At 43.0% G+C, this 10,162-nt stretch overlaps 1 protein-coding gene across 2 annotated transcripts; it reads left to right on the top strand.

Moving 5' to 3' along the window:
- Positions 1-548: 548 nt before the first annotated feature.
- On the top strand, positions 549-8,388 carry CB4H12orf73 (chromosome B4 C12orf73 homolog). Of its 2 annotated transcripts, XM_042993055.1 has the most exons (4): positions 570-1,117; positions 1,444-1,561; positions 7,686-7,826; positions 8,257-8,388. In XM_042993055.1, exons 2-3 carry the CDS (start codon positions 1,454-1,456, stop codon positions 7,779-7,781), a joined length of 204 nt encoding a protein of 67 aa, XP_042848989.1. In that variant the 5' UTR covers positions 570-1,117; positions 1,444-1,453; the 3' UTR covers positions 7,782-7,826; positions 8,257-8,388. The 2 variants fall into 2 exon arrangements, with proteins under 2 accessions (XP_007096570.2, XP_042848989.1); XM_007096508.3 differs by lacking the exon at positions 8,257-8,388 and having other exon boundaries at positions 549-1,117; positions 7,686-7,851.
- The last annotated feature ends 1,774 nt before the right edge of the window (positions 8,389-10,162 follow it).

The following is a 10,162-nucleotide window of genomic DNA, read 5'->3' as shown; positions in this document are numbered from 1 at the left end:
CCAAAGGTGAATGGATAAACCAATTGTGGTAGAATTATACTCAGCAGTAAAACGAAGTGAACTAGTGATACATGCAGCAATGTGGATGAATCTCAAAATAATTGTGCTGCATGAAATAAGCTAGACCAAGACAGTATGTCAGGATTCCATTTACAGAGCATTCTAGAAAATGCACATTTATCTGTTGTGACAGGAAGCAGGTCAGTGGTTGATCCAGAGGAGACTGTGGGAGGAATTAGAGGCACAGAGAAACTTTTCGTGTGATGGATATGTTAATTATTTTGATTGTGGTAATGGTCACACAGGTGTACAAATGCCAGACCTCATCAATTTGCATATTTAGAATATGTGGTTTATGTCAAATATACCTCCATAAAAGTGTTTAAAAGCTGAGTGTATCATGATTCATGTTTTATATACAACCAAAAGCCTTCAGAATATAGTCTTGCGTTATCTTTTTCTCAACAAAAATCAATTCATAGTCATAGCACAATCTAAATATGAACAGATTAAACAATGTCGACTTCAGTTTTCTTTTTTTCCAGTAGCCCCGCAGCCTAAGGAAACAGTGTGAGTGTGCCTTTGCTTCAGGTCAAAGGACGCCGGGCACAAGAACAGAGAGAGCTTTTAACTTCACTCACTAGAGGGTGACCTCATCTGAGCACGTCCTGGTCAGCATGCCAACCTCCACCCCCTCCTAAAAAGGTGGTAAACGCAAGCAACTTTCTTGGGCGTGTGAAAGGACAAACCGGGGACAATAATCCTGCCAGCTCCGAGCCCGAAATTCGACAGCCGACTATATGGCAGATCTTACTGTAGGGAGAGTCATGAGCCCGAATTAAGTTGAAAGAAAAGAAAAAGGAAGGGAAGGGAAGAAAAGAAAAAGAAAGAGAAGAGAAGAGAAAACAGAAAAGAAAAAAAAAGAGAGACAAAGAATAGGCAACGGCTCCGGCCCAAAGTCCCAACTCTGCCTGGTCACGTGCCCGCGCCCCCAACTTTCTGGTCCGATGCGGCTCCCAGGCCCTGTACTTTTGGTTCCGCCCGCCGGCTGTCGGCTACTACCCCGGCGCATTTCCGGCCGTGGTGGGACAGTCTGCGGAAAGTAGGGCACTTCGCGGTAAGGTCTCCCCGGGCGCGCCGTTAGGGCCAGTAGGGAGTGCGGTGTGCAGTTTCCCTTCTGTTAGGGTTGATAGGGTCGCGGGGAAGCCACCAGGTGTCGGCCTTCCGCTTGATGTGCAAGATCTGCCTTTAAGTTCCAAAAGCCCAGCCCCGACACTAAGAGCCCCTGGGAGGCTGCTCTCGGGCGTGGAGGGGGCGTTCGGACCCTCAGCGCGCTCATTTCGTAACTGGGGACACGGGGTGCGGGGTGGGAGAGAACGCGGTGGCCTGTTTCGTCTTGAGCTGGGAGCGTTCTAACACCTTCCGCCTTTCCTCCCCGTCTAGCCCACCGACCATGCCCGCGGGCGTGTCCTGGGCCACCTACTTGAAAATGTTCGCCGCCAGCCTCCTGGCCATGTGCGCCGGGGCCGAAGTGGTGCACAGGTACTACCTGCCGGACCTGGTGAGTGCAGGAGGGGCTGTGGTCCTGGCTCCTGGACCACTCCATTCTCCTCCCAGCATCGCAGACCATCTTAAAACGAAATTAGAAGCACCTCTGCTTTGGACCTGAAGCCTTATGATGGCATTCCATTGCATTAAGAGCAATGCATGACCTGTTCTTAACAAGGCCTTACAGGGGTCTTAGCCTGTCACCTGCCTACCACTGGCCTGAATCTGCCATTTACCTCTTGTTCCCACTGTTGCAGCCACACTGGCTTCTTTGCGGTTTCTCAAACTCATGAAGCCTGTACCCATCTCAAGGCCATGCTTTTTCTCATCCCGGAATGCTTTCCTCCCAGATCTTGGGGTTGGTTTCCTACTTCAAAACGTCAGGTCTCTGCTCAAATATCTCCTCCAGCAATGAAGGTCCTTTGGACAGTTCCTAAAGGATTGCTTCTGTGCTATTATGTCTCTGTTCTTTGTTTCTGGAAAGGACTTGTCACAGTTTGCAAGTATTTTATTCCTTTGTCTATTGACTTGCTCTTTGTTTCCTCCACCAGAATGTAATCTCCATGAAGGGACTGGACCTGCGTCGTTCACCCTTGTATCTCAGTCACCTAGGAAGGAGCTTAGAATGTAGTAAATGCTCAATAAATATTTAATGATTGAAGAATGAGGGAATATAGGCATTCAAAAGAGGGAGAAACTTACATTAATTTTAATAAGCCTTCATTGAGTTAGAACTGGGAATTACAGGTGCTTTTGAAGACTTCTGGTCTGGTGGAGGTGGAGGCAAGGAAGCACAGCGAGAGAATGACAAGTGTGTGCTAGGTATTATGCTACAGGTGTGAATAGAGTGGTTTGGAGCACCGCATAGGGAACGGTCATTTCTGCCTGGACTCTGGACAGGTAACACAGAGAACCAACCATTTGTGTTTCTAGTTTTAGTGAATTGACAACGACGGTTTTGGAGGTATTCTTGTTTTCAGAGGAGGAAACTGAGGTTCTGAAGAGTGAACATGATTTCCCAAGATCACATAGCTTACTGAGGATTTGAAGCCCAAGCTTTCTGTTTAGCGTTTCTCTTTTTGGATCCTGTTAATAAAGTAGTATAACACCAACGTACAACATTCAGCTTGAATTCAGGCGTGTAGATGAGAATGTGCAAATCCCTCCTTCCCATTTACTAAAACCCCCTTTCCCCAGTCTGCTCCCCACACGTCTACCATTTTTTGATTAGTGTCTACTTGCAGACTTTTACTGTTGTTGAAATAAGCACACACACAGAGTTTATATGTAAATAGGCATTCATATACACAATTCTCTGTAACTTGCTGGTTTCGGTTAAAATCTATATGAATAGACACATGTTTATATCAATAGCCTTTTTTCTTTCTGACCATAGAATAGCATTTCCTTATATGTTGTTCCATATATTATATAATCAATCCCCTAGTGACATTTTGGTGGTACCTAGTTTTTGTACAAACAATGCTGAAGTAGCTCTTTCTTAGCACCATAGACTTCTCCTTTGAGTTCTGGGGATGCATCAAGGATACTTAGTGGAGACCAAAAGGTGTAAGAACCTTCCACAGAAATGCAATTGAGTCATTAATTCATGAGGAATTGACATCAGGCAGGCATCACAGAGGAAGGAATGCCTGTTATTTGACCCTGGGGAATTGACCAAAAAATTGCCCTTTGATTCACTCTTCTCATTATAAGTGGGACTATGCAAGGTTGCTGCTCGGACCTTGAGAAGAGGCAGCATGAAACCACAATCTCTAGAAGGACCATACTGAAGCATCTCAGGCCACTTCATCCTGATCGGGTGATGACATCAGCAGTAGGGTACCTCTCTAGGGACTTGACAACAGCTAGGGCTGGCCAGCTATGTGTAGGATGCTGGATGCTTTACTAACATTTAAAGGATTTGTGTTCTTTACCTGCGTCTGTTGGTGCTGTTCTGGCAATGACTCACTGTTGTAACAACCTCTGGCCTTTGTAGGGGTCTTTCAGTCTTTACAGCTGGAAGGTCTGGGTGGAGCCCAGAGCAGAAGACACCTTGATGGCTGCCTAGAGTGGGTGCTCAGTACTGTCTTAAGCGAGCAGCATCAAGGATGCTTTTTCGAGTTGTGCAGCTCAGCTCCTCAGAACAGGAATGGAGGCAAGGATGCAAGGCGGACACTCTGTCCTGGGATACAAAGCGTGCTTTTGCTTGAGCTTTTCTTTGCAGTTTCATTTACTTTTGCATTACTTTTATTGGTTCTGTTTTCCTTAATTTATAATCTATTTATTATCAAAACAATGGGTGGTCGAAAAAATGCAGTCTCAGGACTCATGTTAAAGTGTTCATTTTTGGTCGTCTCCAGACACAACCATATACACACAAACTGCTGTTTAGAACCTCTGCTGACATTGTTTTTTTTAATTAAAAAAGAATTTTTTTTTAACGTTTATTCATTTTTTGAGAGAGACAGAGAGAGAGAGAGCATGAGTAGGGAAGGGGCAGAGAGAGGGAGACACAGAATCCTAAGCAGGCTCCAGGCTCTGAGCTGTCAGCACAGAGCCCGACACAGGGCTCGAACCCATGAACTGCGAGATCATGACCTGAGCAGAAGTTGGATGCTCAACCAACTGAGCCACCCAGGCACCCCAACGTTGTTAAATTTTGATGTCAGTAAACTTTTTAGTCTTTTAAAAGTTATATACTATGTATATATATAATATATAAAAATCTATATTATATATATTACATATTTTGTAAAGAAAAGTGCTATCTTTCTTTTAATAAAAGTTGAATTATCATTTTAGTTTTGTAATGTATTGGCAACTGAAATTACTCCACATGTGTGCCTGTGTGTGTAAGTGGGTGGTTGTATATACTTTGTAGAAATTTGAAACCTGCTGTTACTGTACTTCATTATTTTTTAAGGTTTTTCTTTTCATTCTTTTCTTTAATTCTTTTAATTCCAGTTAACATGCAGTGTTATATTAGTTTCAGATGTACAGTATAGTATATTATATTTTATAGGGCTTTGTGATTTCATATAATTTCCTTTTTGTCCTTTTTTTTGTTTTTTTTATTTTAGAGAGAGAAAGCATGTGTGAGTGGGGGAGAGGGGCAGTGGGAATGAGAGGGAGGGAGGGAGGGAGAGAGAGAGAAAGAGGAAGAATCCCAGGCAGGCTCCATGATCAGTGTGGACCTGGATACTGGGCTCCATCCCACAACCCTGGAATCATTACCTGAGCCAAAATCAAGAGTCGGACACTCAGCTGACTGAGCCACCCAGGCACCCCCATATAATTTCCTTTTGTGACCTGGGGGAAAAAAGAGCCCTTCTAAATTAATTCTTTTTCACAGTTTAATGGACAGGAAACAAACTATATTCTTTGCTTGTATTAAAGGGATTGGAATGTCAACATCTTTGGACTAGTTTAAGATAGGAAATTGTCAGACAAGTTACTCTGGCTTTTATTCCAGTTCTCATCACTGATTTTTGTGGAAAGTCATTTTCACTTCCAAATGAGAATTTTGCTGTGAAGCACGTCTCTTAAGTCCCTACGTCTCCTCTGACTCTGACCCCGACCCCAAACCCCAAACCCCATATTCTTTCCTAAACTATTTTATTTCTTTAGGATTAATTAGTTGTTAGGAGACAAAGGGTAAAATGAACCAGATCACGGTATTTGGACTTCAGGCATTGAAAAGCTATTGAGATTTTTGATGTGATTTAAATTATACCAGAATAATCTCGCAGTTTTATATAAAATAATTAGAGTAAAGATTTTCTCTATAATCTTATGAGCTTATAAGGGTCCTGAGCAATGATTTATTCATGGAGCACAGTTTTTGCCTGCTTTTTATAACCTCATAGGGTTGTAAGAAATGAGGAGATTACGATGTGGTCCCTTTCCTCAGGACCTTACAGGGGAAGCTGATAGCTGATAGAAAGAGACATGCCTCTGAATCATTCTGGACAGTTCCACTTGGATGTGCAGTGAGCATGTTCAAAACTGAGCTCCTGACCTTCCTCCAACAGACCTGCCCTTGAAGTCTTGCCTATCACAGTGGATGGTGACTCCATTGTTCTCGTTGTTCAGGCCCAAACCTAGCAGTCCTCTTTAACACCTGTCTCATACTGTGCATGACAGCAAATCCCATTGGTTTAACCTGAAGAATATATCCAGAATCTCACTGCCTTTCACCACCTCCTTTGCTGCCACTTAGTTCGACCCACTGTCAGTCACCTCCCACCTCAGGGACTGTGTTAGCTCCCCGGTCTGGCTTCTGCCTTCCACCCCTGCTCCCCTCCAGTCTTTCCTCAATAAAAGCCATTGTCCTCTTTTTACGCTTGGCTTGAGTCAGGTCATGTCACTCCTCTGCTCAGAACTCTCCACTGGTTTTGCATCTCTGCACCCACTTTTCCCCTCTGTCCTCGTCTCTTCCTAACTTCTAGTCGAATACTTTATGCCAGCTGTGCTGACCACCTTGATTTTCCTTGTGCGTAAAGGCACGTTCCTGCCACAGATCCTCTGCATTTGTGGTTCCTTCTGCCCGAAACACTCCTAGATATCTGCGTGGCCGCTTTCCTCACCCTCCTTCATGTCTTTGTTCAGAAGGCACCTTTTCAGACAAAATAAGCCCATGGAAAGATGCTAGCGTCTTTAGCCATCAGGGAAATGCAGATGACAACCATAGTAAGATACCACTTCATAACCACTATCATGGCTATAATTAAAAAAACCAGACTGGGGGCGCCTGGGTGGCTCAGTCGGTTGGGCGACCGACTTCGGCTCAGGTCATGATCTCGCGGTCTGTGAGTTCGAGCCCCACATTGGGCTCTGTGCCGACAGCTCAGGGCCTGGAGCCTGTTTCAGATTGTGTCTCACTCTCTCTGACCTTCCCCCATTCATGCTCTGTCTCTCTCTGTCTCTAAAATGAATAAACGTTAAAAAATTTTTTTTTAATAAAAAAAAAAAAAACAAAACCAGACTGCTCATGAGAAGTGTTGGTGAGCATGTAGAGTGACGGGAACCCCCTTACGGTGCTGATAGGAATGTAAAATGGTGCAGCTGCTTTGGAAAACAGTCTGGCAGTTCCTGACCCAGTTCAACATAGAGTCATAGGACTTAGCAATTCCACATCTAGGTTTATACCCAAGAGAAATGAAAACATACGTTCACACAAAAACTTGTACACACAGACAGATGTTCACAGAAGTATTATTCATAAGAGTAAAAAAGTGGGAACAATCCAAATGTCCATCATCTGGTGAATGGATAAGTAAAACGTGGTCTATCCTTTTAATGGAATATCATTCTGTCCTCAAAGGAAATGAAGTACAGATAGATTTGACAGCATGGATCAGACCTTGAAAACATGCCAAGTGAAAGAAACTACTCACAAAAGACCACATGTTATATGATTCCATTTATGTGAAATGTCCAGAATAGGCAAATCTGTGGAGACAAAAAGATTAATGGTTGCCCAGGGCAGTGGCTTAGTGTGGGGCAGGATTGTGTGGAAATGGTAGTGACAGCTGATGGGCACAGGGTTTCTTTTTGGAGTGATGAAAAGGTTCTAGAATTTATTGTATGAGGGATGCACACCTTTGTGAATATACCAAAAGCCACTGAATTGGAATCATATACTTTAAACAGGTGAATGGTATGGCATATGAATTATATCTCACTGTGTCACTAAAGCTGTCACGTCAAGCTTTTCCTGACCACTTCTCTTGAAGTCAGTTGTTTTTTTTTTTCTCTCTTTATAATTTGCACATAATAGGCACTTACTGTTTTTGAATAAATCAGTTGATTTCTAATACCTGTTTTCTGTGCCAGGCACATGGTGGAGAGTAAGTGGTGCGGGAATGAGTTTCAAAATGTGGAAAGCTTTATTAAAATTGTGATCTGTCATTTAATGTTGATGGAAACTCTCCCTCTGTGAGTCCTGTAATACTGAGGACACAGGTTCTTATAATTAGGATTTATGATTGAGTGCACATTTATGATTGAGTGATTTATGAAAAGTGCAGGGACTTTTTGTTCTACTTTTTTACGTTCTTTGATGCCTTTCGGGTCACAGTTAATTACAGTCTAAGAAAGCACCGGCATCTGTGTTTTTTTGTTTTGTTTGATAGACAATACCTGAAATTCCACCAAAGCCCGGAGAACTCAAAACGGAGCTTCTGGGACTGAAAAAGAGACAATATGAACCTCAAGTTTCTCAGCAATAGAAACTTCAGAATACAACTCTGTCAAGAACTCCGTGAATATTTTAAGTATTAAATACATCTTTTTAAAGTCTGTTGAGTCAACTGCTTGTCTTTAAACACCTAATGCAGTGCGAACTGCAGGAGGAGGTGCTCAGGTGTTAGCTGATGCGTTGAGATTTGATTATGGATTGACCACTATTTCTCGAAAACTGCCAAAATATGTATCATCAGCTTCTTTGCATGTGGTTGAATAGATACTTAGTCTTGAGTAGTACGTGAGAAAGAATGTCTGCAGTGTTCCCTGCCCTTATAATTCTGGGCTATTTCTCTGAAGAAGCTTGACTGTCATGGCATAATGGGAATTCTGAATTAACTATAATAAAAGTGCCATTGACACTGAAAGCTTATGGTATGAAGTTAATATTTCTCCAAAACTGGAAAGTGCTACTAAACTGAATTAAGTTGAAATGTTTAAAGTTTGAAGTTCTTTTTTAAGTTTATTTTTCAGAGAGAGAACGTGTGCACGTGCAATCGTGCAATCGGGGTCCTCGAGGGGCAGAAGGAGAGAGAGAATCCCAAGGCTCCGTGCTGTCAGCACAGACCCCAATGCGGGACTCGATTCCACAAGAGCTCATGACCTGAGCATAAATCAAAAGTCAGATGCTTAAGTGACTCAGCCACCCAGGCGCTCCAGAGTTTGAAGTTCTTTAATTGTGTACTTTACAAAATTATGAAAGATGTCACTTGGACCGTCGCCAAGTTCTTTACCCCCAAATTTGAGAAACCATGTTACTATGTAATTATTCTTACAAAATAAATTTTAAAATAACTGAAAAGCTTAAATGAGCTTTGTAATTGGGTGAATTGTGTCCTCTTTCAAAAGATGTTGAAGTCTTAACCCCCAGTACCTGTGAAGGTGACCTTATTTGGAAACAGGTTCTTTGCAAATATAACCAAGTTAAGACGGGGTCGTCAGGGTGCGTCCTAATCCAACATGACTGGTGTCTTTACAAGAAGAGGAGAACACACACACACTAGGAGAATGCTAGGTGACAACAGAGACCGGAGGGATGCAACTACGATCCCAGGAGCACCAAGGATGGCGGACCACCACCAGAAGCCAGGAAGAAGCAAGGAGGGATTCTAGCCAGAGTCTCAGCGCGTGGCCTGGCTGACACCTGGAGTTTAAGACCTCTGGCCTCCGGAACTGGGAGGGAATCCATTTCCATTGTTTTAAGCCACCCAGTTGGTGGTACTTTGTTATGGCAGCCCTAGGAAAGTAATATACATATTTCAAGTCTTCCTCTGAGTTTATAAAGGACAAAAGTAATTGATAGAGGAGTTGGCTCTCTACTTAGGGCTATTTTTCCAAGAAAGTTTTTCAGAATTTTTTTTTCATGTTTGTTTATTTTTGAGAGATTAAGCAAGTGGGGGAGGGGCAGAGAGAATCCCAAGCAGGCTCTGCCGGGTCAGCACAGAGCCCAATGTAGGGCTTGAACTCACAAACTTGAGATCATGACCTGAGGTGAAACCAAGAGTCAGATGCTTAACTGACTGAGCACCCCAGTAAAGTGCTAATTCTAAGGATTCTAAGTGACTTTCACCAAAGTATGTATGTATTCCTGTTTTGAAGTTAACCCGTTATGAAAAATATACATTATGGCGGCCATGGAAATGCGGGAATAGACTCCCTGAGGAAAGGCAGTAAATAAGGCCATAAATGCAGAACACGGAGCAGCCTTCGGTTGTCTTGGCCTCTGCAGGGATTTTATCAGCTAGAGTGGCCTTGCTCAGAGCCACATGCCTCCTGCCATTCGGCACAACTCTGAGGGGCCCCTTGTGGCTCAGTTCCCTGTGGGCTGGCTGGGGCCATCTTTGGACATGCGTTGCTTCTCCCCTTCTCCCTGTGCTCCATTCCCATTTCCTTTCCTTCCACAGGTGCTGATTTAAGCGCACTCCTTAACATTCTGTATACTAAAAACTCCATCCTAGTGCTTCCTGGAGAACCAAATCAGGTAACCTACAAGCCAAAAATCAAAAGTAGTACTAGATTCTTCCTTAATAAAGCTGTGGGAGAAAACAACTCAAGATGGACCAGTTGCAAGTTGTTTGGTAATTAAATTAGGTCAAACAGTTATGCGAAGTGTCTTGGACATAGCTGCTCGCTTTTCCAAAAACTGAGGGAGTACAAGGCTTTCTAAGCTTCCTGCTGGAAACAATGGAAACTCAGAATTTGCAATTGGAGGACTCTGAAGAGCAAGTTTCCGATGTTATTAATTTAATGCAATGCGATGGCTTTAATTTCTTTATAACAATCTTTATTAAAAATGGTAATCTATAGTGGCCAAAAAATTGGAAACTAGTACAACTAATAGCTAATAATAAAACATCGTATCACAAAA

This window comes from Panthera tigris, chromosome B4, assembly GCF_018350195.1.
Source record: "Panthera tigris isolate Pti1 chromosome B4, P.tigris_Pti1_mat1.1, whole genome shotgun sequence".
Classification (NCBI taxonomy): domain Eukaryota; kingdom Metazoa; phylum Chordata; class Mammalia; order Carnivora; family Felidae; genus Panthera; species Panthera tigris.
This window is presented reverse-complemented; position numbering and strand designations above follow the sequence as displayed.